Below are 27,305 nucleotides of genomic sequence, written 5' to 3' on the forward strand. Positions count from 1 at the left end.
AGCAGACCTGGTAGGGAGGGCGGTAGCCTGCAGAACACAGGCCTTATCTGAAAGGGGCGGCTGCCCCTCAGCTCCAGCCGTTCGGTGCTCTGTGGGGGTGACGACTCTGTTGTTACCACATCTTTTTTAAGAGAAGCCAGACATTGGGGTTTTTATATGAAATTTCTCAGTTATTAAATGTTGTCAACTAAGATTTCCCTAAAAAGTTTTTATTGAGATAATTTATATACAAAAAAGTGTATATGTTATGGGTATACAGCTCAGTCTGTCTTCACAGACTGAAGTGATTTTTTTATGTGGGCCAAACAAAACTGGGTTGACCTGCAAGCCACTGATCTGCAGCTTGTGACAAAGACCGTGTGGGGAACTGTATAGTCTAGTTAAGAATCACCTAGTAGGTAAAAGTGTCTCAAAGTGGTGTGTAGAATCTGTCTGGATTATCATTCAAAGAAATAAAATGTAAAAGACCCTTTTATGAAACAATTGGCGAATTTAAATGTTGACTGGCTATTTAATAATATGAAAGAATTATTGTTAATTATTTCAGATGTAATATATCTGGTTTGGTTTTATATATAGATAGATATAGATTTGATTTTTTAGAGCAGTTTAGTTGAGTGGAAGGTACAGAGTCCCCATATACCCCCCACCTCCACACATGCATAGCCTCTCCCATTATCAGTATCCCCTCCCACGGTGGTACATTTGTTACATTTGATGAACCTGCATTGACACATCATAATCACCCAAAGCCCATAGTTTACATTAGGGCTCATTCTTGGTGTACATTCTGTGGGTTTTGACAAATGTATAATGATCCATATCTACCATTATAAAATATCATATGTAGTTATTTTTTAGAAGGGTCCTCAGAGACACATAACGTTTTAAAACAATTTATGGGTGAAATAAATGAATTGATGCTGGAATTTGCTTCAAAATAATTTGGGAGGAGTGTAAAAGTTGAGGTGTAAGTGAAACAGGATTGACCATGTATTGACAATCATTGAAGCTAGGTAATGGGTACATGGAAGTTCATCATATTAGTGTCTCTGTTTTTGTATGCGCTTGAACTTCTCCACCTCCAAAAGTAGAGCAAGAGTCCAAGATAAAGCTGGGGCATGGTTTTTCGGGTCTAGGATAACATGGGACACTACTGCTGGTGACAGAAGTAAATTTCTGGAACTGAAGTCTGCAAAAGTCATGGCATTTTTCTTTTTTCTTTTGTAGGGCCTGAAAGTCAGTATACTAAGACTGCTCAGGAGATCGTAAATGTCTGTTACCAGACACTGACTGAGGTAGGTGGTAAAGAGGAGGTCTCCTTGGGATGTAGCATTCTGGAATACCTTTGTTCCCTTGGGTAGGGAGGTCTTCCCCGCCTATCTGATTTTCATATGTAACCTCCTACGCCACATCCCTCATTTCCTTTCCTGCTTTATTTTCCTACCTGGTCCTAAGTGTTTTTAATAAACTATGTGATTATTTACTTCAGTTATCATGTGACCTGTCAGTAGAAGAAGCTCCATGAAGACAAGGATTTTTGTCTGCTTTGTTTACTTTATTTTATTTTATTAGGCTCCACACCCAACGTGGGGCTCAGACTCACAACCCTGAGATCAAGAGTCGGATGCTCGACCGACTGAGCCAGCCAGGCATCTTCAGTGCCTAAAACATATGTTCAATGAATTCACTAATTTTCTTTATTTCTCAGTATGATGAGCATTTGACTCAACTTGAGAAGGATATTTGTACAGCTAAAGAAGCAGCTTTGGAGGAAGCAGAATTAGAAAGCTTGGACCCAATGACCCCAGGGCCTTACACACCCCAGGTGAGTCTGAAGACTAAGATCTGCCTCTTAGAGTTTTCTTATTGGTTTGGGAAATTGGGAGCATGTTAACAGATATATTTACTGAGATACCCTTCTTCTCTGTCCTTCCTCTTCATATGCCTTTCGTGTGCTTTCTTGTCTTCTCAAAGGCTAAGGTGAGTGAGGGCCATGGGTCTTGGTGGCCTTGTTGAATCCAGAAGCAGCAGGTGTGGGATGAATGAGTGGGGTGGGGTCTTAGTTGTTTAGGCAGTATTTAGGAATACCAGATGCCTGACTGCTGTGGCCACAGGTATCGTCTTGGGTCTCTGGAGTTCCTTTGCCCATGAATTGGGGTTCTAGGATATCCCTAGAGGATCGAATTCTCAATTATAGACATTGGCCACGTTGTTCCTGTGCCTCATAGATGCCCGATTACTCATTCCCTCAGAGGTATCTCAGTTAGCTCAGATGTCACCCATTTTCCTGGATTGACTCCCTCTCCTTGTAAATGAGGACAGGTAACATTTATAATGTTCTTAAAGTTACATGTCACAAGAGTAGGGAGCAAGATTAATAAGAAATTTTTAGTCTTTCTGTTTTTGTCCCTTGACTATATGTGAACATAAGCATATGTTTCCATATTTGAAGAGTAGGACTTATCAGAATATAGCTGGGGCTTGGTTTCGGTATTGAAGGCACTATGGTAAAGTGGGAAGTACGTGAATTTTGGCAATAAAACAGGCCTGGGTTTGAATCTTAGCTCTGCTCTTATCTAGCTTTGTGAACTTGGGAAGTTAGGTTAAGCCCTCTCAGTCTCCTTTTCTCTAAAATGTACTTTTTGAGATTATTAAAAACATTAAATGAGTTAACTTGGCTGGCACATAGGAGACATTCAGTAAATGTTTCCTTGTCTATATGAAAATTGTCTACAAAGTTCTCAGACTTCCTTTCAAATTTAACCAATTATTTTAATGCAAAATTCTCCTGATTCCCACTGGAAAACTTTTTTTCATTCTACTCTGAACTGGTAACTGCGACCTGTGTGATCTCTGTTGGATTATCGCTGTTTGTATTTCATGCACTCTCCCTATCTATCTTTTACTCTCTCTCACCCCAAAACCTAGGTTACTGAGGGGCCAAATATAAAGAGCCCTAAGATACTACTTCCAGGCCCAGAACAAGGAAAGGCTCTTGGAGTGTGTGGGCAGATTGGGTCCGGGGGGCTTGGGTGAGTGATGTTACCCAGGAAGGCCCTTTTTGCTTATAGGCCCACAGCTCCCACAAGGCCCTTTCTGGTAAGTTAAAGCCTGGGTTTTAGCCATCATTCCTCAGAAGAGTCTAGCCACTGAGCAGCACATGCTTAGCTCTCATCTATGATAGCATAAACCTAGTCATTTGGTGAGTCAAAGCCTTAGACCCAAGGGTTATCTTCCTATCTTTCCTGCCCCTCCCACACTGTCTCAGGTGGCTGAGGAAAGCCTGGCAACCGTTCTCCCTTCTGAGCAGTAGCTGTTGTTCAGTACAGTGAGAGGGTCCCCTATGAAGAGTAGGGTGTAGATAGCGCCTCTTCATTATTCCAGTTCACCCTCTCATCATTGCCTTCACTCATATGTACACATTGTAAAATAGTAAGCCCCATGTATTTTCTCTTAACCTGAGGAGGATGCACCTGAGCGATTGCCCTTACTCATTGCTACTTTCAAACCCAATGTTATTAAAGAGGGTTTGTGTAGGTTTAAGCTATCATAATTCTGGTTGTATGGAACCATAACAGTAATCATACTTTACTTCCAGCCCTAAATGGTGGCAGTCAACAATGTATTTTCACTCAGCAGTTTCCACCTAGCTTGAATTACATCATACACATTCAGCTTCACACTTTATCTAAAGTTGCTCACTTGCAGGTTCCCACTAGCCCCTCATTCCCTGATTTTCTCTTCTTCTGTACAACCACTAGTTTACCTACTCTGTAATGCTTTAAATTCTGTGTTGCCTCTTTCTCCAAAACCCTCTTCAATCATCCTTCCTTGTTTGCTTTAAAAAAAAAAAAAAAAAAAACCCCACAAAGTAACACATATGTGGGGTTTTTTGTTGATAAAAGCAACATGTTCATTGGGAAATACAAAGGAGAAATAAGTTACCTAGAGTTAAGTCTACCATTCCGAAAGAACCAGCCACTGTGAACATTTTGGTGTGTTTCTTTCAAATCTGTGGTGTGTGGTGTGGTGTGGTGTGTGTGTTTGTGTGTGTGCACGCGCGCTCATGCACACATGTGCACACCAGGGTATGTAGACCCTCTTAAAGTGAAATTGGTCAATACGGTTTTGTGTCTTACTGTTTTCACTTCACATTTTGTTATGAACATTTTATCTCATTAGTCTTTGAAAACATGATTTTTAAATCGCTACATAATATTTCTACCCTCCGAGTTTTAGAAAACGCTTTCCTACTTCTCCAGCCTGTTCTTTATCAGTTCCTCCTGCCCTTCTGTCACTGAAAAGTCCATTTGCTAAATCCCTCATCTCTTCAGGAGAGGGAAGGGATCTATAATTTATTGAATTATAAATTACCTTCATTCTCCCAATAACCTTGGGAGGCAGACATTGTTACCCATGTTTTATAATTGAGGAAACCAAGGCTTAGAGTGATTAAATAATTTGTTAAAGTTACTCATCTAGCAAGTGGTGGAGCCAGGACTCAAACCCAAGGCATTTTGTTCCAAAACCCATGTTTGTTTGTTTTTTATACCACACCATTTTGCCTCATAGCATCCTCTGATGAGCTCATAGACTGTTAACTCGCTACACGCTCTTGTTGGAATGGGAATTCCTTTATGCAATTTCCTATTAGACGTCTCTAAACCAGTCAGTCAGAATTGTGCAGGTATGAAGCCTTAGGCCTGCCAACAATAAGACAAGGCTTAGAAGACACTAGGTTATTGACCAGAAAGACTGTCAGGACGTAGAATTGTCCACAGCTTTGATGCTTTTCTGTTTCAGGCTTCTGATCGTGTACGTCAGATGCCTTTCTGCTAGAATGAGCAAGCATTTGTAGGATTCCCAAAAACCTGTCCATAAAGCTGTGTCAAACTGTTTCTCTTTAAATGGATTGCTCTGCATGACCTTTTTCTGCAGTGAATGCTCTAAAGGGGAGTTCTGGATTTCTTACTCCCTTTCCTAAATAGAAGCTAAGTTGTACATTTGTGCCACAGCCTCCTGATTTGTATGACACCAACACATCCCTCAGTATGTCTCGAGATGCCTCTGTATTTCAAGATGAGAGCAATATGTCTGTCCTGGATATTCCCACTGCCACTCCAGAAAAGCAGGTGACGCAGGTAGGATGTTCTTTTTCTCTTTGTGGCATTGGTAATATGCTTTGGTGTGGGGAGTAGGGGAGTGATAGTGGTGATACGTGACGTGTATCATGGATGATTGGGCCCCTTTGGCCTTGGGCATGGAGGCTTAGAAGTGGGATTTCAAGGTGGGCTGGTGGCAGGTCACATGACTGGCATTGTCTTCTGTCTGTCCCCATGGGCAGAGTCAGGCACAGCAGCACCTCAGGGAAGGCACAAGTATGAAAAGTGTATGAGGCATCAGAGCAACCTCACAGGTGACTAGAAAGACCAACTGCATTCAGAGACAGAGTTCAAAATAATTGGCCCTGCTACTGTACTGTATGTATGCTGTAATCTAAATTAAATCATTTATGAAATTAAATTAAATTTTAAAAATTGGCCCGTTCTAGAGGTGTCCGAAGATGCTCCTAATCTGAAGCCAAAAATCCTATCAGCTGCTCTCAGTCAGGCTTCCACTGGAGAGTACAAAACCCAGGAGAGTTTTTCTATCCCGAAGAGTCCTAACAGAAGCTAAGGAAAGCTTGGGTTAGGAAGGAAGAGTCTCCTTGTGATGATACAGCAAGAGCAGACCCAAGGACCTTCCTATTCTTCGGGTTTTTGGTTTTTTGGTTGTTTCTTTTTTTTTTTAAACTCTACCAGTGATTTCCAAAGAATGAATGGGAAAAAGCACACATGCCTTGAGCTGTGTAAACAGCCCCCACTAGCTGTGGGGTTGGCTGGGATATCAGGGAGGAGCATCCGCCCTGGGTAAGAGCCCGTGGTTAAGTCCTCCTACAGGCACGTCCCTCAATGATGTGCTATTTGTCTTCCTTACTCAGATGCACCAGGGCCGAGGTAGGCTGGGCGAGGAAGACTCTGATGTAGATATTGAAGGGTATGATGATGAGGAGGAGGATGGGAAACCTAAGACTCCAGCCCCAGTGAGTATGCTTACAGAAAGCTTATGGTTACGTTATACCCTTATATGATAGGAGCCCCGCTAGTACAGGGCAGGCCAAATCCCAAGGTGATATCAGAGAGTCCATAGTGAGGCCCAATCAGACTTTAATCCTTGGAAAATTAGCTAAACGAATTCATCCACCACAGTTACTTAACTTCTTGTGAGGCAGCAAGGGGGGTGCTGGTGGTGGCTTCTGGTCTCTTACTTGGTCAACTGATGGGACTTTGACCCCAACCGGTCTCATTCAGGAAGGCGAAGATGCAGATGGTGATCTTGCAGATGAAGAGGAAGGAACTGTGCAACAGCCTCAAGCCAGCGTCCTGTATGAGGATTTGCTTATGTCTGAAGGAGAAGATGATGAGGAAGATGCCGCGAGTGATGAAGAAGGAGACAATCCTTTCTCTGGTAAGTCTCGTTCCTTGGCTTCTATTCTAGGTGGCTCACCATAGCACCCTGAGGACTGGATAAGAAACTCTTGGCCACATATGCTATTACCAGAAGCTGCTCTTTTCTTTTTTTTTTTTTAAGATTTTATTTATTCATTTGACAGAGAGAGACACAGCGAGAGAGGGAACACAAGCAGGGGGAGTGGGAGAGGGAGAAGCAGGCTTCCCGCGGAGCAGGGAGCCCGACGCGGGGCTCGGTCCCAGGACCCCAGGATCATGACCTGAGCCGAAGACAGACTCTTAACGACTGAGCCTCCCAGGCGTCCCAAAGCTGCTCTTTTCTTGAAGTCTCATTAATAGACTCAGAGTACTGAGCACTCACAGGATGATGACATTCAGTAGCCTTTGAGGAGGTGAAGACACATAACATGGAAGTGCAGAAGATGACTGTGGGGCCATGGGAGAGGCAGTGCCTAAGTAGCATCTTTGATTTGAATATTCGATCAAGATGAGAAAGAGGTGTTGTAATAGGGAAGGGGGAGAAATAAGGAAATAAGTTCCTGCTTTACTCAGCCATAAGAAAGAATGAGATCTTGCCATTTGTGACAACATGGATGGACCTAGCGGGTATAACGCTAAGTAAAACAAGTCAGTCAGAGAAAGACAAAATACCCTAAGATTTCACTCACATGCGGGATCTAAACCAACCGACCAACCAACCAAAGCAGAAACAGACCCCTAAGTACAGAGAACAAACTGATGGTTGCCAGAGTGCAGTGGGGTGGGGGGATGGGCAAATGGGTGTGAAATGGGGAGGGAGATCCAGGCTTCCGGTTACGGAACGAATAAGTCACGGGAATAAAAAGCACAGCATATGGAATAGAGTCAATGATATTGTAATACTACTGCACGTGGACAGATGGCCGCTACACTTACAGTGAGCATAGCATACCGTATGTATTGCCAAATCACTGTGTTGTAATCCTGAAACTAATAGAACATTGTATGTCAACTATACTTCAATTTAAAAAAAAAAGATCCTACTTAGTTTATTTTGTCAATTAATGGCAATGGCAGGGAAAAGTACAGGAGATGATAGAGGGGAAAAAAAACAAGACTGGACTGAGACAAGAAAAGGAAGTGGTAATTTGGGTTCTGTTTCCAAACTGTGGTTTTGCCGACATTGGCCCGAGGCCCCCCTCCGAGGTGAGGAGTCCCGGCAGGGTGCCTGTGTCGATGGAGGGCAGGAACTGGTTTGGGAAGACCAAGCCAAAGGTGGTAATTCTGTCCAGCTTATCTCGGGACCATCTTCTTTTCACAGGTATCCAGCTGAGTGAAAGTGGGAGCGACTCTGATGTGGGATCTGGTGGGCTAAGACCCAAACAGCCCCGCATGCTTCAGGAGAACACGAGGATGGGCATGGAAAACGAAGAAAGCATGATGTCCTATGAGGGAGACGGTGGGGAGGCTTCTCATGGTTTGGAGGACAGCAACATCAGGTAATCGGCAGCGCCACGCTACAGGGCTATGGCGTCAGTGCCCAGCTGCGGTGGCAGAGGGTCCGGCGTCAGATTACTTTCAACCATCAAACATTTCCAGAGCACCCTCTAGGGCCAGGTACTGTGCTCGGCCCTTGGGGACACCCAGAGAAGCAAGCCATATCCTGCCCTCGAGGAGCTCACAGTCTAGCGGAAGAGACTGATAACAGACAAGATCCTTACAAATACAGCGTGATAAGTACAAAGTGCCAAATCACCACTGAGGAGGCAGTGTCTCACTCTACTTGGAGTGATCAAGGGAGGCTTTGCAGACGAGGGGACATTCGAACTGGGCCTGGCAGTAAGGCTGACTAGGAGTCGGCTAAGTAGGAAAGTGGCAGGAGGTGAGGAGACCCTTAGAGATGGACCAGTAGGTTCAAAGGCACAGAAATACACCAAAGGATGTTCCAGGGTGAAGAGAGGTTGTGGGGAGGTGTGGCTGCAGAAGCAGCAAGGGATTATTATTGAGGACCTTACATGGCATGTTAAGACACTTGGGAATCATCACTCCAAGGAGAAGGAAGTAACATCGGATTTTTGTGTTAAATAACTCCAGGGCAATGATAAGGATTTCAGCTGGGATCTGTTAGAAGTGGGGGGAAGGAAGGGACATATTTAAGAGCTGTTTAGAGGATAGATCAGTTGGACTTAGGAGGTAGGGAGATCAGATACATAATGAATGGGAATGTCACTGAGATAGGTAAGTGGAAAGAGCAGGTTTTCGATGAGGCGGGAAAGGAAAAATGCATTTGTCTTTGGACGCATTAAATTTAAGGTACATCGGATACATCTAGCCAGAGGTGTCCAGCAAGCAGTTAGAGTCTTCATTTACTCATTAGGCAAATATTTATCACAAGTGCCGACCACAAGCAACTAGGATGTGGTCCCTTCCATCAAGGAGTTCAGTCTAGTGGGAAACCTAGAACAGGTTAAGAGATGATTGTGGTGTGACATGGAAAGTGCCGTGATAGGCATTTGCAGGGTTTTTCTGGGACTTGGGCAGGAGTGGGGTAGGGGAGCCGCTTAGAGAAGGAAACTGAGCTCACTCAGACGAGGAATTAGCTAGATGAAGAAGAAAGCAAAGGGCACTTCAGAGAGCAAGAACAGCGTATGAGGAAACAGTTCCAGAGCATGCAAGCAGCTTGGTGTGGCCGGAGTTTTTGATCCATGATCCGTGTGATAGAGACGATTTACACAGGTAGGTAAGGACCAAATCATAAGGGCCTGAAAGTTTGGGGTAAACATTGAATGAGAGGTATGAGCAGATCTACATTTTGTGAAGAGTGCTCTGTACCCCAAAAGAAATGCACATGGCCAATAAATATATGAAAAATAATTTCTCTAAGAATCCAAGGAAGGCAATAAAACAACGACATGCAGTATTTTACGTTTAAGATGGCCAAAGACTAAAATGAATGCTAATGCCCGGAGGTGGGGAGGTGTGAGGAAAAAGACCTTCTCCAATGACTGCTGGTAATGTGAAATGATAAAAATGGGGTGGGTGGGAGAGAGGTACAGCAATTTATCATTATAAATCAGAAACTTAAAAAATGGGAATCCTCCTTGACCCCCAAAATTCCATGTGTAGGCAGTTATTCTGATAGTAATAAAACACCTTCATCAAGACGTTTGAATGGGAGTTTAATCACGATATTGTTTTTCATAGCGGGAATGTTGGAGACAGCTTCAGTGTGCCAGTGAGAGACGGTTATAGCAATCGTGTGGCAGCCATGTAGTAGAGTACCAGACAGCAGTCAAAAGGATGCTATAGATGTATGTTTATTGACATAGAAAGACGTTCATTATAATCATAGTGAAAACAGCAGATTCCTGAAGAGTATGTAGAGTATTCCAACTTTGTAAAAAGAAAAAATGTTTAAGCATCTAAGTTAAGTGCATAGAAGAAAAATTGGGAAGGTTCTATACCAAGAGATTATTTCTGGGTGGTGGAGTTATTGGTGATTTCTTTCCTTTTTTTTTTTTTCCTGGCATATATTTTATTTTTTAAAAAACCAATGAACACGCATGATTTGTGTGGTGTTTTTTAAGTAAAATTAAGAATAAACAACAAAGAGCATGGTGGCAGAAGCGTGAAGAATGAATTGGAGGAGAGCAAGATGGAGGCACGAAGACTCATTTCAGCAGTGCAGGCCAGAGCGAGCAGAGGACTAAGCTAAGGCAGGCAGAGTAGAGATGGGAAGGAGGGGACAGAGACAAGATCTCCTGAGGAAGTAGAATCTTCAGGACCATTGACTGTTGGGCTCTGTGGAGGAGTGAAGCTGTAAGCGGGAGATGAGACCCGAGGCTGCCTGAGCGCTTAACGGTCATGGCCGCTGTTAACCGTGTAGTGGCAGGCGTAGGGGAGTGTCTTCCATTCAGGTTCTTGTCACTATGAAGCTGGCAGGTTGATGTTTTGAACAGGATCATTTTTCTCTTGGGGACCTATATAGAACAGTCCAGAACGAATCATTCTAGCGCCCAGGGGCGGTGAGATGGGCTGATCCCTCGGTGGCACTGAGAACGGGACTGGTTGGCTAGAGGATGGTGCCCGAGCTTGAGAGATGACCTGTTTCTCTTCTCAGTTATGGGAGCTATGAGGAGCCTGATCCCAAGTCAAACACCCAAGACACGAGCTTCAGCAGCATCGGTGGGTATGAGGTATCGGAGGAGGAAGAAGATGAGGAGGAAGAGCAGCGCTCTGGGCCGAGCGTACTAAGCCAGGTCCACCTGTCAGAGGATGAGGAGGACAGTGAGGATTTCCACTCCATTGCTGGGGACAGTGACTTGGACTCTGATGAATGAGGCTTCCTTTGGGCCTCCCTGGTGAGCCTTCCCTGTTCTCCAGCCTGGGTGGCTCACCTTCCCTAATTTGTTCATAATTGTATAGTGTCTGATCCCGAAATCACTAGATTGACTAACACCTCAGCCTTTAAGAAGTAGTATATAAATGGTAATAAGTCACCTCTTCTGATCTTCCTGGGACAGTGTCACACTTTGATTTAAAAACAAGCAACCCCTTTTCCCCTTCCACTAACAAAAGTGCCCTCCTTTAGCTCCACTTAACTGCCCTTGGTATCACTTTTCCCTCAGGAAGGAGGAGAAATGAAAGCACTAACGATTTTCTGTCCTCTTGGTGTATTAGACATTTTCCAAACATGGTATCATCTCAGTTTTCTGATTTGCAGGCTGGAACAGGTGACAGCCCCTTGCTGGGACAGAGAACTGGGTTCTGGTCGACTCCGTGCCCCAGTAAACACATAAACCTATTGGACGAACTGCCCATTACCTTATTATTTTTCTGATTGTACAATGCCTTGTCCCTAAATGGATTTTTGAGGCAAATGACTGTCAATCTTTGGAACAGCCTATACGTCAGAAATGATAATGTTGCCATGTGAATGTGTTCTGTGCCCCTCATTCCCAGGCGACAGGGTAGGAAAATAATAAGGTCTTTGGGCAAAGACTGTATGTCTTCTTGTGTTTCTTTTCATGCCTAGGATACGGTTCTGTGCATAGTAGGTACTCAGTAAATGTTGCTACAATCATAACATCCTCGAAAGACTTGTTTTTGACCATCTGCTCCACGATAAGCACTCTGTCAGATCCTTGGGCTGCAAAGGCAAATAAATAAGACACATTGCTTTTACCTAAAGAGCTCGCCCTCAAGTTGGGGGAGGGGGAGTGGAATTCAAAACTCGTTTCTTAAATACATTACGATGGTGCTTGAGCTGAGTGCAGTGAAGAAGCTAGATGTAAAGCAGAGGGGAAAACAGAGGCATGACCATGTACGAAAAAATCAGGGAAGTCTTTCTAGAAGTAATTTATAAGCTGACTGTTGAAAAACGAGTAGGAGCTTCCAAGATGGAAAACTCCAGGCAGTGTGTAACCTGCCATCTCTACTAGAGATAGCAGAGTGTGTTCCTGATTTGTTCATTTGTTTGTGCCTGCCTGCCTGCCTTGTTTCAGAAAGGATTGGAGGTGGTTTGTGCTCTAGTCCTTTAATGCTGGAGTGGCTAGAGATGAGACTGAAAGGCTGGCAGGAAGTATATCCTCGATGCTAACAGGTGTGAACTGTATATTATAGGAAATGAGCGCTAGTAGAATGATTGCATCAGATTTGTGTTTTAGAAGTTTTCTGTATGTTGAATGAAAGAAATTGAAGAATTCTATGTAACGGACAAGTTTGACCCCACTTTTGTAAAAGACAAAACCACGTGTGTAAATTTATGTGTGTATATACTTGTATACGCAGAGGAAAAGGTCTGAAAGGATATATGCTGAACTGTTCACAGCAATAACCTCTGGGGAATGGGATCGGAGGGGAGGGGGCTATATGGTTGTGTGTATACTGGGAGTGTATTGTGCTTTTATTTCTGTATCGTTTGAGTTTTTTTTACAAGTATGTACTATTTTTGTAATAAAATTTTTTAAAAAAATATGCAGCAGTAGTGTGGAAAATGGCTTGGAGGGGAGCAAATGTAGTTCAAGTAAGGGGTAATGGAGCCCAATCCAGGGCTGTGGCATTAAGATGGGGAGGGGCACGAATTTGAGAGATCTTCAGGAGGTAGAATCAACAAGCCTTGATGACCGATTGGCGTTCGGAGGTGGAAAAGGAGGAATGGAATGGAAGGTGGCTTTCAGAATTTTGGTTTGGGAGATTGGGCAGGTACATGGTATTCATTCATTTGTTCATTCAACATTTATCAAGCAGTCTGCTGGATGCTGATATAAAAGTAAGATCTAGTTTCTGATCGCAGGGAACTTTAAGGGCTAGAATGAGAGAGAGAGACATGTAAATAAATTGAATAAAACATGATCATTGCAATAAATACTTAATGGGGATCTGTGGCGAGAGGGAGTTACCAACTCTGCTTATGGAGTAAGGACGGGAAGGTTTCACAGGGGTGGCCTTTGAGATGGATCATGAAAAGTAGGTAGGAGTTTGCCAGACGGGGGAGGGGAGGGAGGAGGGCATTCTTGGCAGAGGGCATGAAATTACATGGCCCGTTCGTGGAACGAGCAGTTCTGGATGGATGGAAATAGAGGGAACATAACATAGGATGGTGATGACCATGTTCAGGAACAAATGCTCGTTTTAGAGAGGTCGCGCCGGCTGTGCTTCGAGAACGGACGGACTGGGGGGAGAGGGTGATGCCAGAAGAGAGGATGGAGACTCAAGCTGGCCGAGGTGTGGGCAGTAGGGACGTGATGAGCGGTATGCTTTGGTGACTGACTGGAAGGTGGAAGAGTGGACCCTAGGTTTCTGACTTAGGTGACCGGGTCAGTGGTGATGCTGTTCACAGACTGTGGGTGGAAGGTAGGAGAAAGAGCTACGTTTGCTTGGAAGCATGGAAATCGAAAGGATGATAGGTGGAAAGCCTAGGATTCATGCAACCTCGGGAGCAGGTGAGATCACCCGGGAAACGTGTAGTCAGAAGAGCAAGGAGGACAGAATCCTGGTGAAGACCGATATTTGAGGGTGGCTAGAAATAGAAGCAAAACCGGAAGAGTGGTATTTTCTCAAACCAAAGAAGGAGTTTTAAGACCACCACCACCAACAACAAAAAACACCACGTGAATGCTACGGAGAGGTAAAGTAAAAGGAAGCGTGAGTGAGAGAGCACCTAGGAGGTCCCTGGTGACCTTAGCCAGCAGAAGCAGTTGTAGAGTAGTGAGATTGGAAGTCAGCCCGCAGCAGGGTCCAAGGAGCAGATGGAAGAGGAGAGGAGGAAAGCGACCACAGAGATCACCGATCATTCTCGAGAAGCGAGGCTGTGAGGCATAAAAGGGGGAGAGTCATAAAAGGGAAGATAAGTAACCATGCTTACGTGAGCTTAGGGGAGAAAGCAAGACAGAAAGAGGAATTGGATAAAACAAAACCCCCCAAAGAGGGTAACTGTGGGGAAGCCCTGTGTGGGAACAGGCGGGAATGTCAGCATAGCTAGCGTGCACGCCGGCAGGAGATGTCCTTTCCCCTGAGACCCCAAACAGATGGGTGTAGTCCCAGATCAGTGTGTAGACAAGGGCGGTGGGGAGCTGCAAGAGTTCCCGCATCACAGCTTCAGTTCCGTCTGGGAATGAGGGAAGAGGTCCTTGCGAGAAAAGTGAAAATGGGATGGGAGCTTGAATAAATGTGGAGCTACCGAGGGAGGTCATGAAAAATGACACTAGCGAGGTGTCCCATCAGTAGCAGAGAGGTCGAATTATGGCACATCTATTCAGTGGAAAAGCATGCAGCTGTTAAAAAAAGAATGAGGAAGATGAGTGTGTACTAATATGGAAAGGTGTTCTTGAAAAGAATGAGAGAATAGGCAGTGATGTGTGATTTCATTTGTTTGGGGGACAAGGGCAACATGAATCCCTATTTGCATACTCACAGAAAGGAGGGCAGTGATGTGTGATTTCATTTGTTTGGGGGACAAGGGGGACATAAATCCATGTTTGCATACTCACAGAAAGGAGGTGGCAAGGTGCACTTCGAGCTGTTAACACCTCTAGGAGTGAAGTGGAGCGGGGAGGGGAGGGGAGGAGGGCCCATCCTTTTCACCCCAACCCCTCTATTCATGTTTAAGTGTTTCTCTTTGGTTTGGTCTTGGGTTTTGGTTTTTTAATGGTCCCTGAAGAAAATGGGAGCTGGAGCTGACAGGATCCAAAAAAAGGATTGCTGGGTGTTGAACACACAAATGAGGTTACAGATGTTAATTTAAAATGGTACCAATCGGGGCGCCTGGGTGGCCCAGTCGGTTGAGTGCCTGACTCTTGATCTCAGCTCAGGTCTTGATCTCAGGGTCATGAGTTCAAGCCCTGCGTTGGGCTCCATGCACACCCACCTACTTATAAATAAATACATACAAATTTACATACATACATACATACATACATTAAATCAATTTACTTTATTGTGTGATTTTCCTCCAAAGGTACTTAGCAACATAGCTGGCAGGGTGTAGAACCAAAGGTAAGCAGCTTGGGGTGAAGACCCAAATGTAAGAGAGAAATTGGTGGGATTCCTTTCGATCACTATTTCTTGACTACTCTGGACTAAGACCTTGCTGGGTTGTTGTCATTGGCAGATAGACATGCATGTGTTACTTTGATAACGTTAAGGTATTTTTTAAAAAATCTGGAAAGGTAAGCAACGAAAGAACCACAAAAGATGCTTGGAAAGACTGGCCAGAGAAGTATGCAGAAAACAGGATATACCGTTTTTAGGGAAGCCAAAGGAGAATTTGAGGTCAGCAATATCTAGTACTTGCAGAAAGGTCAATCAGATAAGGACTGAAATTTGTCCTTTGGACTTGGCAATCGGTGAATTTCCTTGGAATGGTGGGTGCAGAAACCAGATGGCAAGTGGGTTGAAGAATTGAATGTGAGGAAGTAGACACAGAGCTTGATTTAAGTAATAGCTATCATTCACTGTGCCAGCCTCCATGCAGAGAGCCCGTCTTACCCGACCTCATTCAATCGAGAACCAGCTATGAGATAGGTATTATTCTCATTTTACAAATGAGGGAACGCATTCAGAGGTACAAAGGGTAGAGGGATTAGTCTTGAACTGGAGACGGACCCCCCCTTTTTTTTTTAAGATTTATTTGTTTTAGAGAGAGAGCATGAGTGGGGGAAGTGGGGCAGATGCAGAGGGAGAGAATCTCAAGCAGACTCCCCACCGAGCGTGGAGCCGGACACGGGGCTCGATCTCACAATCTGGAGATCATGGCCCAACGCTCAACTGCCTGAGCCACCCAGGTGCCCCAGAAGGACTCCCTTTAAATGAAGACCAGAACGAGTGTTGGATATTATCTAAGCCGTAGGAAGGGGGCAAACCATGCCTCTGGGCATGGCAGACCCTAATAAGGAGTTTTGTCTTTATCCGAAAAGTAGTGAGACGCCTTCTCGCTGGGAGAGGAGTGGAGCTGGAGAAGGTAGTCTCAGCTTTGTGTTTCCAAAACTCCAAACCCTTAGCAGTGTAAAAATAGCCAATTTCTTTCTTATTGGTAGTTTAAGTTTCTTTCCCAATTCCAGGGTCTTAGGTATCACAGTACAGTGTTTGCCTAAATACAGTAATCTAACTTGTTTCCCCCTGACTTTGGGTGTGCTTGTTAAAAACCTTGGTTCCTGGGCCCCAGCGCAGCCCTCTTGAGTCCGAACGTCTAGGGAAGAGGACTGGTGTTCTGTGTATTTTACAGATGGCCCAGGTAATTCTTACCTGAGAGGTTTGGGAAACTGATCCAGCAACATTCCCAAATTAATGCTAGCCTCTGTATCAGCTATTCTTTTTATTTGTTTATTATCTTTTAAAGATTTTATTTATTTGAGAGAGAACAAGCGCACGAGTGGGGGGAAGAGCAGAGGGAGAGGGACAAGTAGACTCCGCGCTGAGCATGGGGCCCAACGCTGGACCCAGAGATCGTGACCTGAGCCGAAATCAAGAGTTGGACGCTCAACCGACTGAGCCACCCAGGCGCCCTCAGCTATTCTTAAACTACTATACATCCAAGTGGCAGTAGGGGTCCCTTGTAAATTCAAATTCCTGGGCTGGGAATGTGCATTTTTAATATGCATATCTTAATGTAAGAATAGCAACAATAGTAATAATAGTCTTTTGGTAACTGTAAGTGCTTTAGAAGAAACACACAATCACAGTTTTTTTAATTATTGGGTAAATAATGCAAATTTATCTTTTGCCTTTTGGTTCATAAAAAATAGTCAAAGATTTTAAAAAAAAGTTACCTTTATTTTTTTAAGATTTTATTTGTGAGAGAGAGAGAGAACACTAGTGGGGGGAGGAGGGGCAGAGGGAAAAGGAGAAGCAGGCTCCCCGCTGAGCAGGGAGCCCGATGTGGGGCTCAATCCCACGACCCTGGGATCATGACCTGAGCTGAAGGCAGATGCTTAACCAATTGAGCCGTCCGGTGCCCCTAAGTTACCTTTAATATTATGCATCACACCTATTATTTGTATATAACTTTAAAGATTTTATTTATTTATTTGGCAGAGACACGGAGAGAGGGAACACAAGCAGGGGGAGTGGGAGAGGGAGAAGCAGGCTTCCCACTGAGCAGGGAGCCTGATGCGGGGCTCGATCCCAGGGCCCTGGGATCATGACCTGAGCCGAAGGCAGATGCTTAATGACTGAGCACCCAGGCGCCCCTCACCTATTATTTATAAATGTCATGCGGAAACTGTGACAATTTAAATTACATATAAATTATAAATTCTGCAAGTTGGTTTAAATAGGTGTAAGAGTTTCAAAATCATTTCTCTTGAATTTTACTTATATAGGTTTGGATTTCCTGCATTTTGGGGACTTGGAATCCAGTGTTTTCATATTATAGCTTTTCAAATTTTTAAAATACCCATTTATCCTGAATTTACAACAAAATAAAAATGTATGCTTATATCCTGTATTTGTGACTCTCTCACTTCTATAGTACAAATAAGACCTTCTATCGACCAAAAATTTGACTCTGCTATCTATAATATGTGTAAGAAATGCTCACGTAACAGAGGAAGCAGAATTAAATTACATTTTAGTAGGCGGAAAGTGAGTAATACCAGTGATCACAAAACTGTTCACTCTTCCGTTTGTTTTCTTCTTATTTATGAAATCAGGAATATTTTCAGAGGAGGAAATGGCTATATTGGAAAACTGGGAGCAAATGTTCTAAAGTAGAGAAATAGTTAAATAATTAGGAAGGAGAAAGAATTTGCAAATGAGAAATGGAGACTGCTAGGATGCCAGGTATATTTTGCTTCAGTTTCCCCAACTGTGTATCAGAAGAAAGTATATCGGTAGTAAGTGTATTAGACGCTGTTATTTTAAGATTTCTTTATTTATTGGAGAGAGCGAGCGTGCCCACACTAGTAGGAGGGGGAGGGGCAGAGGGAGAGAGAGAATTTTAAGCAGGCTCCACTCCCAGCGCAGAGCCCGACACAGTGCTCCATCTCAACAACCCTGAGGTCATGACCTGAGCTGAAATCAAGAGTCAGATGCTTAACCGACTGAGCCACCCAGGTACCCTTGGAAGGAGGATGATTATTTTTTATTATTATTAACACATAATGTATTATTTGTTTCAGGGGTCTGTGATTCGTCAGTCTTACACAATACACAGCGCTCACCACAACGCATACCCTCCCCAGTGTCCACCACCCAGCAACCCATCCCTCCCACCCCCCTCCACTCCAGCAACCCTCCGTTTGTTTCCTGAGATTAAGAGTCTCTTATGGTTTGTCTCCCTCTCTGGTTTCTTCTTGTTTCATTTCTGGGGAGGAGGATTATTTTTAAATCCTCCCAAGTAGTAGGGAAGTCTGTCCGCCTCTTTCCCAATCCCTGATTTAGACAATTTGATGAAGTTTCTCCAATATTGCGAAAATTCTTAGGCCTCGGTACTTAAATTCAGAACCAACTGATTCCTTATCAATAAGGAATTTTCAGCTTTTACCTTTGTTCTACTTTATCAAGCAGCTTTCAGTCAAACAGTGGTTAAAATAATGAATCTTTTTTTAAAAGATTTTTATTTATTTATTTGACAGAGAACAAGCATGGGGGAGGGGCGGCAGCAGAGGGAGGAGAAGCAGACTCCCTGGCGAGCAGGGAGCCCGACGTGGGGCTCAATCCCAAGACGTGGGATCATGACCTGACCCGAAGGCAGACGCTTAACTGACTGAGCCACCCAGGCACCCCTAAAATAATGAATCTTAACCTGTTTGGGCGGTATGGACAATTTTGAAAATACGGTAAAAGGGCACCTGGGTGGCTCAGTCGGTTAAGCATCCGACTGGTGATTTCAGCTCAGGTCATGATCTCAGGGTCATGGCACGGAGCCCCATGTCGGGCTCCATGCTGGGTGTGGAGCCTGCTTGGGATTCTCACCCTCTCCCACTGCCTTTCACCCCCTCTCCCTCTCAAGGGGGTAAAAAAAAAGAAAATGTGGTAGAAGCTGAGAACTCTTCCTCCAGAAAAAAATGTAAATGTGTACATAAGGTTCTGTATATCGTATCAGATGTTTCCTGGAATCCTAGTTAAGAAGCTAATTTAAAGGGAGTGTGGCCTGAGGTCTAAAGAAATTTGCTTTCCAAAGGTGTCTAAATCTCAAACAATAGAGCATAATTTAAATACTCCTAAATCCTAAGAAAGAATCCTAAGCAAGTTCCAGGCTGGATTTCCATCTTACAAGAGAAAGAAGAGTTGGGACAACATATTTTCATTCTCTTGAGGTAAGTTTACAAATCATTCCATTTTCTCCAGCCTTCTACATGCTAGCTGTAACTGCAGATTCCGATAGAATCTCTCTGATAAGGAGCAAACAGCATTCCAACAAAAGCCCTCATTTCAGATCCAAAGGTCTTGGAAACAATGTAGTCTGGTGGTTTGAAATACAGGCTTAGATGTCACACTTGTGGCTTCCAGCATTTACTAGCTGTGTGACCTGGAGCAGTTAGCTAAAGGTCAGTTTCCTCTGCTGTCTGACAGGGCTGTAGAGAACATTACAGGAGCTAAGGCAAGTGCTCAGCACGGTGCGGGCCACCTAGTACGCACTCAGTAAACATTAGCTGTGGTTTATCACATATTCTGAGTAAACAAGAGTTCAAACATTTAGACCAATGTAAGTAATCCTAACTCCTTAAAGTGAAATCTTAAAATTCCAAACACCACGTAGTCTTAGGGTATTCCAGACTACGTAGGAATCCTCAAGAAAGGATGGTTTGTCAGAAATACCCGAGAGGAGTTTTCAAACTCCCATTCTCCCATGAATCTTCCCCACATTCAGATTTGCTTCCATCACCACCCTGAGTTGTATTATGCCCTTGGCTGAAAATCAGTGCCTGGATGAGCCACTGTTAGCGAGGAAAATATGTAAAGTTAGGGGGAAGCTGAAAAGCTTCAGAACCGCATACTGACTTCATCTCCCATTCTGGCAGGGTCAGAAAATTGACCCGTTCTGGGGCGCCTGGGTGGCTCAGTTGGTTAAGCAACTGCCTTCGGCTCAGGTCATGATCCTGGAGTCCCGCATCGGGCTCCCTGCTTGGCGGGGAGTCTGCTTCTCCCTCTGACCCTCCCCCCCCCCATGTGCTCTCTCTCTCATTCTCTCTCTCTCAAATAAAAAAAAGAAAAAAGAAAATTGACCTGTTCAGTTTACTTGACTCCCCTTTATTGCAAATTAACTCTTGGGGCACCTGGGTGGCTCAGTCAGTTAAGCATCTGCCTTTAGCTCAGGTCATGATCCCAGGGTCCTGGGATCGAGCCCCGCATTGGGCTCCTTGCTCATCAGGGGAGCCTGCTTCTCCTTCTTCCTCTGCCCCTCCCCTGGCTCATTCTCTCTCTCTCTCTCTCTCTCTCTCTCTCAAATGAATAAAATCTTTAAAAAAAAAGGAAAATGAACTCTTTATGACACAATCAAAATGAAAACACAAATACTTGAAGGCTCTAAATATTTCCAAGTACTATAATACAGCCAAACTGTTGTAGATGTGAAAAAGGCACAAGATTTTCTTCACCACTAAGTTTTGTTTATTCATTTCTTGTAAAATTTTTCTTTTAAGTAGGCTCCATGCCCAACGTAGGGCTTGAGCTCACAACCCTGAGATCAAGAGTGGCACGCTCCACTGACTGAGCCAGACAGGTGCCTCTTTATTTATCTACTTACTTAATTTTTACTTTCAGTAGGTTCACCACTAACTTTTGTAATTTAAATTTCATTTTAGCTTTTCTCCAAGTTTCTTGATGTGTTTCCAGAATCCAAGTTTAAGATAAAAATTGGGGGGTTTATTTATTTATTTAGTTTTAAAGATTCTATTTATTTGACAGAGAGAGACACAGCGAGAGAGGGAACACAAGCAGGAGGAGTGGGAGAGGGAGAAGCAGGCTTCCTGCTGAGTAGGGAGCCTGACGCGGGACTCGATCCCAGGACCCTGAGATCATGACCTGAGCTGAAGGCAGACGCTTAACGACTGAGCCACCCAGGCGCCCCCCAAAATTGGGGGTTTTAAAAGGTTTGCTTCTTGTTTCCTCTTCTTATGATTCCATTTTTTTTAACTTTAGAATCAAATTATAAGTTATCAGATTTAACTCTCAGCTCACCAAGTAAGTATGGCTTCTCCTAACTTTGAGCAATAAATATCAGACTGGACAGAATGTATTTACCAGAAAATGTAATATAATTCTTAAAAAGGTAAGATGAGATTTTCTTATAATTAAACCAGAAGTTGTTCCCTTTGACTGCATCCTAGCACAATGTCTTTTTTTTAAAAGATTTATTTGAGAAAGAGCGCATCTATGCAAGCGGGGGGATGGGCAGAGGGAGACAGAGTGAGAGGGAGAATCCTCAAGTAGACTCCCCGCTGAGTGCAGAGCCTGACACAGGGCTTGATCTCAGGGCCCTGAGATCATGACCTGAGCCGAAATCAAGAGTCGGACGCTTAACTGATTGAGCCACCCAGGTGCCCCACATGATGACTTTTTAAATCGTTATTTAGAAGTGACTACATAGTCATACATCCGCTTGATTAATACACATTTTATATCCCAGTTTAGTCTATTGACTTCTAGTTTCAAGAGCTCTTCATCTTATATAAAGTCTAGGTTTTTCCACGAAAACCTCTAATTATTAACATTCAAGCACGTAAACTGCTTTGGATGTTGGTTGGGGCCGGGTGACAAGGACTGCCTGGAGCTTTCTCTAGGTGTCAAGTCTTAGAGCCCCAAGACTGAGAAGATAGTGTCTAAATATATAGGCTGCCCTGTCCCCTCCCCCCAGTACTCATTACAAAAGAATAACTGACTTTCCATGAACTGTACTGTCCTCCAACACATGCTATGCTTATGCATTTTGCCAGGAACGGAGTTACCTGCCCAGTCTGTGATATCCTGCTTCAGAGCCTCGAGGCAGCTCAGAGATGCTCATGTGCATGATTTACAAAATAACTAGACGAGAGGACTTCTGACATCGTTTTCAAATTAAGATAATACATTACGCACCTAAGAACATGGCTTTGAAGTCAAACTCTTGCACTCAAACTCTGGCTCTCAAGGCAAGTCTCCCGGGCCTTAATTTCCTCTTCTGTAAACGTTGGATTATCATAAAGATGAAATGAAATAACATAGAGTGAATTGCTTAGAATGATGTCTGGCACATAGTAAGGCCTCAGTATGTGTTAACTGGTATTTTACTACTTACTATTTGACTATTTCAATAACAATAATGAGATGGGGCGCCCAGGTGGCTCCATCGTTAAGCGTCTGCCTCCGGCTCAGGTCATGATCCCAGCGTCCTGGGATCGAGCCCCGCATTGGTTCCCCGCTCCGCGGGAAGCCTGCTTCTCCCTCTCCCACTCCCCCTGCCTTGTGTTCCCTCTCTCGCCATGTCTCTCTGTCAAATAATAAAATCTTTTAAAAAATAATAATAATGGGGAGGGGAAGGGAGATGGACCTTCCTTTGTTCTGACTCAGTAGCTGATGGATTCCTAAATCACAACCTACCAGTGTTTAAGTTCAAGTGGAAAAGCAAGGCATGCTGGTAAAGCAGTGAATGCCAACCTACTGAGAGGTAGTAGGTTTACTCAGTGACAACCAGTTCGCCATCCAGTTAGTTGACCATCGGTAGCATACATCCCAGCCCATGACTTTAGTCACCAATCGGATGCTATGTCCAAACCTGAAAGCAATGTATGAACACCTAAATTATTAATCAGCAGTGGGAAATGTAACAGAGAGGCAAGAATTCGTATTTGCTCATCAAGTACATTCTTTACTAAATGACAAATCTAGATGAGAAGACATTGCAATCATATGCATTGATTGTTGTATAAAGGCAGTAAGAAAATTTAAAGGTTTTTGTCTGTTATATATGATCCCTGATGTGTTTTCTTTGATACTTGCTTCAGTTTCCCATTGTTTACAGTTTAGGAATACTGAAAAGAGGTCACTCTTAATAAAAGTGTTACAAAAAAAAAAAAAAGATTGTCGCTCAGTGAGGAGAAAATCAGAACTAGGACAGTAAGTTGGATTTTACTTCTAACTTTTCACTATGGAAAATTTTAAACATATTTAAAAATAGAAGAATATAATGAACTCTCATGAAGCCTGCATCTGGCTTTAACGATTATCAACAGTTTTTGAGTCTCTGTTCATCTACCGTTCCCCCCCCCCAACCCTTTGGGAGGACTGCTGTAGTATTTTTTTTTAAAGATTTTATTTATTTGGCAGAGAGAGAACACGAGCAGGGGGAAGAGGGGCAGAGGGAGAGGGAGAAGCAGGCTCCCCACTGAGCCAAGAGCCCGACGCGGGGCTCGATCCCAGGACCCCAGGATCATGACCTGAGCAGAAGGCAGACGCTTAACCGACTGAGCCACCCAGGCGTCCCTGCTGTAGGATTTTTTTTAAAATCCCAGACAACATATTTGCCAATAAAGTATTCAGTATGTAATGTACCTCTTAAGGATAAAAACTTTAAAAAATTAATAGCTATCTTCATCACATACCATAAATAACATAATCTCTAATACTATTATCAATCTATGTTCAAATTTCTCACATTGTCTCAAAAAATGTTTACATTTGGCTTGTTGAAATCAGGAATAAAACTGCAGTTGGTTCATTATTTTTTTTTAAGATTTTATTTATTTGACAGAGAGAGAGAGACAGCGAGAACAGGAACACAAGCAGGCGGAGGGAGAGGGAGAAGCAGGCTCCCCGCAGAGCAGGGAGCCCGATGCAGGGCTGGATCCCAGGACCCTGGGATCATGATCTGAGCCGAAGGCAGATGCTTAACTGACTGAGCCTCCCAGGCACCCCTGGTTCATCTTTTTTTTTTTTTTTAAGTTTTTATTTTAATCACCTGGAGCTCATCATGACAAACGTACTCCCTATGCCCCTCACATTTTCATCCATTCCCCTCCCTCACCTCCCCTCTGGTAACCATCAGTTTGTTCTCTGTAGTTAAGAGTCTTTTTTTGGTTTTTCTCTCTCTCTCCCTCTCTCTTTCTTTTTCCCCTTTGCTCATTTGTTTCTTAAATTCCACATCTGAGTGAAATCATATGGTATTTGTCTTTCTCTGACTGGCTTATTTCACTTAGCATTATACTCTCTAGCTCCATCCATGTTGTTGCAAATGGCAAGATTTCGTTCTTTTTTATGGGTGAATAACATTCCATTATATTATCTCCCATCTTTATCCATTCATCAATCTATGGACACTTGGGCTGCTTCCATGTTTGACTACTGTAAATAATGCTGCTATAAACACAGGGGTGCACGTGTCCCTTTGAATTAGTGTTTTTGTATTCTTTGGGTAAATACCTAGTAGTGCGATTGCTAGAGCATAAAGTAATTTTATTTTTTACCTTTTTGAGGAACCTCCATATTGTTTTCCAGAGTAGCTGCACTAGTTTGCATTCCCAGCAACAGTGCAAGAAGGTTCCTTTTTCTCCGCATCCTCGCCAACACCTGTTGTTTCTTGTGTTGTTGATTTTAGCCTTTCTGACAGGTGTGAGGTAGTTTTGGTTTGCATTGCCCTGATGGTAAGTGATGATGAGCATCTTTCCATGTGTCTCTTGGCCATCTGGATGTCTTCTTGGGAGAAATGTTCCATGTCTTCTGCCCAGTTTTTAATTGGATTATTCATTTTTGGGGTGGTCAGCTTTATAAGTTCTTTATATATTTTGGATACTAACCCTTTATCAGATATGTCATTTGCAAGTATCTTCTCCCATTCCGTAGGTTGCCTTTTAGTTTTGTTGATTGTTTCCTTTGCTGTGCAGAAGCTTTTTGTTTTGATGTAGTCCCAATAGTTTATTTTTGCTTTTTTCCCCCTTGCCTCAAAGGACCTATCTAGCAAAAAGTTGCTACAGCCAATGTCAGAGAAGTTACTGCCTGTGTTCTATTCTAGGATTTTTATGATTTCAGGTTTCACAAGGAGGTCTTTCATCCATTTTGAATTTAATTGTGTATATGGTGTAAGAAAGTGGTCCAGTTTCGTTCTTTTGCATGTAGCTATCCAGTTTTCCCAACACCATTTGTTGAAGAGACTGTCTTTTTCTTAAAGATTTATTTATTCATTTTAGAGAGGGACAGGGGGAGAGTCCCCGCACACATGAGCAGTGGGGAGGGGCTGAGGGAGAGGGAGAGGATCCCAAGCACACTCAATGCCGAGCGCAGAGCCCAACACAGGGGCCCTATCTCACGACCCCAAAATCACAACCCGAGCCGAAATCAAGAGTCAGATGCCCAACCATCTGAGCCACCAAGATGCCCTGAAGAGACTTTTTCTGATTGGATATTCTTTCCTGCTTTGTTGAAGATTAATTGACCATATAATTGTGGGTTTATTTCTGGGTTTTCTACTCTGTTCCATTGATCTATGTGTCTGTTTTTGTGCCAGTACCATATTGTCTTGATGATGACAGCTTTGTGATAGAGCTTGAAGTCCGGAATTGTGATGCCACCAGCTTTGCTTTTCTTTTTCAAGGTTGCTTTGACTATTCAGGGTCTTTTGTGGTTCCATAAAAATTTTAGGATTTTTGGTCTAGTTCTGTGCAAAATGCCATTGGTATTTTGATAGGGATTCCATTAAATCTGTACATTGCTTCGGGTAGCATAGACATGTTAACAATATTTGTTCTTCCAATCCATGAGCATGGAATGTCTTTCCATTTTTTGTGTCTTTTTCACTTTCTTTCATCAACGTTTTGTAGTTTCAGAGTCCAGGTCTTTCACCTCTTTGGTTAGGTTTTTTCCTAGGTATCTTATTATTTTTGGTGCAGTTGTAAATGGAATCAATTCCTTAATTTCTCTTTCTGCTGCTTCATTATTGGTGTAGAGAAATACAACAGATTTCTGTATGTTGATTTTGTATCTTGTGAATTTACTGAATTCGTGTTATCAGTTCTAGCAGTTTTTTGGTGGTATCTTTTGGGATTTCTATATAGAGTATCATGTCCTCTGCAGATAGTGAAAGTTTTACTTCTTCCTTACAGATTTGGATGCCTTTTGTTGTTGTTGTTGTTATTGTTGTCTGAATGCTGTGGCTAGGACTTCCAGTACTATGTTGAACAAAAGTGGTGAGAGTGGATATCATTGTTCCTGACCTTAGGGGAAAAGTTCTCAGTTTTTCCAAACTGAGGATGATATTAGCTGTGGGTTTTTCATATATGCCCTTTATTATGTTGATGTATGTTCCCTCTAAACCTACTTTTTGAGGGTTTTTATCATGAAGGGATGTGGTGCTGTGTTCAGTGCTTTTTCTGCATCTATTGAAATGATCACATGGTTCTTATCGTTTGTGTTATTGATCTGATGTATCATGTTGATTAATCTGCAGATATTGAACCACCCTTGCAAGCCAAGAATAAATCCCACTTGATCATGGTGAGTGCTTTTTTTTTTTTAATGTATTTTTGAATCCAGTTTGCAAGTATTTTGTTCAGAATTTTTGCATCCACGTTCATCAGAGATATGGACCTGTTCTATTTTTTCATGGTGTCTTTATTTGGTTTTGATTTCAGGGTAATGCTGGCCTCATAGAGTGAATTTGGAAGTTTTATTTCCTCTTCTATCTTTTGGAATAGTTTGAGAAGAATAGGTATTAACTCTTCTTTAAATGTTTGGTAGGGTTTGCCTGTGAAGCCTTCTGCTCCTGAACTTTTGTTCACTGGGAATTTTTTGATCACTGATTCAGTATACTTGCTAGTAATTGATCTGTTCAAATTTTCTATTTCTCCCTGTTTCAATTTTGGTAGTTTATGTGTTTCTAAGGAATTTATTCATTTCATCTAGGTTGTCAAATTTGTTGGCATATGGTTTTTCATAGTATTATAATTGTTTATATTTCTGTGGTGGTTATTCTTCTCTCATTTGTGACTTTATTTGGGTCATTTCTCTTTTTTTCTTGATAAATCTGGCTGGAGGTTTATCAATTTTTTTATCTTTTCAAAAAACCAGCCCCTGGCTCACTGTTGTGTTCTATTGTTTTTTTTTTTTTTTTTTTTTTAATTTCTCTGTAATTTATTTCTGCTCTAGTCTTTGTTATTTCCTTCCTTCTGTTGGTTTGGGGTTTTGTTTGTTGTTCTTTTTCTAACTCCTTTCCATTTAAGGTTAGGTTGTTTATTTGAGATCTTTCTTGCTTCTTGAGATAGGCCCCTTTGCTATAAACTTCTCTCTTAGAACCGCTTTTGCTACATCTCAGAAGTTTTGGACCATTGTGTTTTCATTTCATTTCCATGTACTTTTTTTTTTTAGATTTTATTTATTTGAGAGAGGCAGAGAGCTGGAGAGAGA

The 27,305-nt window shown here is 42.9% G+C and overlaps 1 protein-coding gene across 4 annotated transcripts in view; it reads left to right on the forward strand.

The window, feature by feature from the left end:
* The window catches only part of TAF1 (TATA-box binding protein associated factor 1), a 75,298-nt gene extending 62,831 nt beyond the window's left edge, over window positions 1-12,467 (forward strand). For 2 of the 4 annotated variants that reach the window (XM_045879440.3, XM_045879448.3), the window contains exons 33-39: window positions 1,231-1,298; window positions 1,712-1,828; window positions 5,019-5,144; window positions 5,984-6,085; window positions 6,354-6,510; window positions 7,813-7,990; window positions 10,612-12,467. In XM_045879440.3, coding sequence (XP_045735396.1) covers window positions 1,231-1,298; window positions 1,712-1,828; window positions 5,019-5,144; window positions 5,984-6,085; window positions 6,354-6,510; window positions 7,813-7,990; window positions 10,612-10,831 — 968 coding nt within the window. In that variant the 3' untranslated portion in view covers window positions 10,832-12,467. The remainder of the gene's footprint in view (window positions 1-1,230; window positions 1,299-1,711; window positions 1,829-5,018; window positions 5,145-5,983; window positions 6,086-6,353; window positions 6,511-7,812; window positions 7,991-10,611) is intronic. The other 2 variants (XM_045879452.3, XM_045879458.3) reach the window with 1 other exon arrangement.
* Window positions 12,468-27,305: the final 14,838 nt, after the last annotated feature.

This window comes from Mirounga angustirostris, unplaced genomic scaffold, assembly GCF_029215605.1.
Source record: "Mirounga angustirostris isolate CCGP_5_RB_7025 unplaced genomic scaffold, mMirAng1.0.hap1 SCAF_11, whole genome shotgun sequence".
In the NCBI taxonomy this organism is placed as follows: Eukaryota; Metazoa; Chordata; class Mammalia; order Carnivora; family Phocidae; genus Mirounga; species Mirounga angustirostris.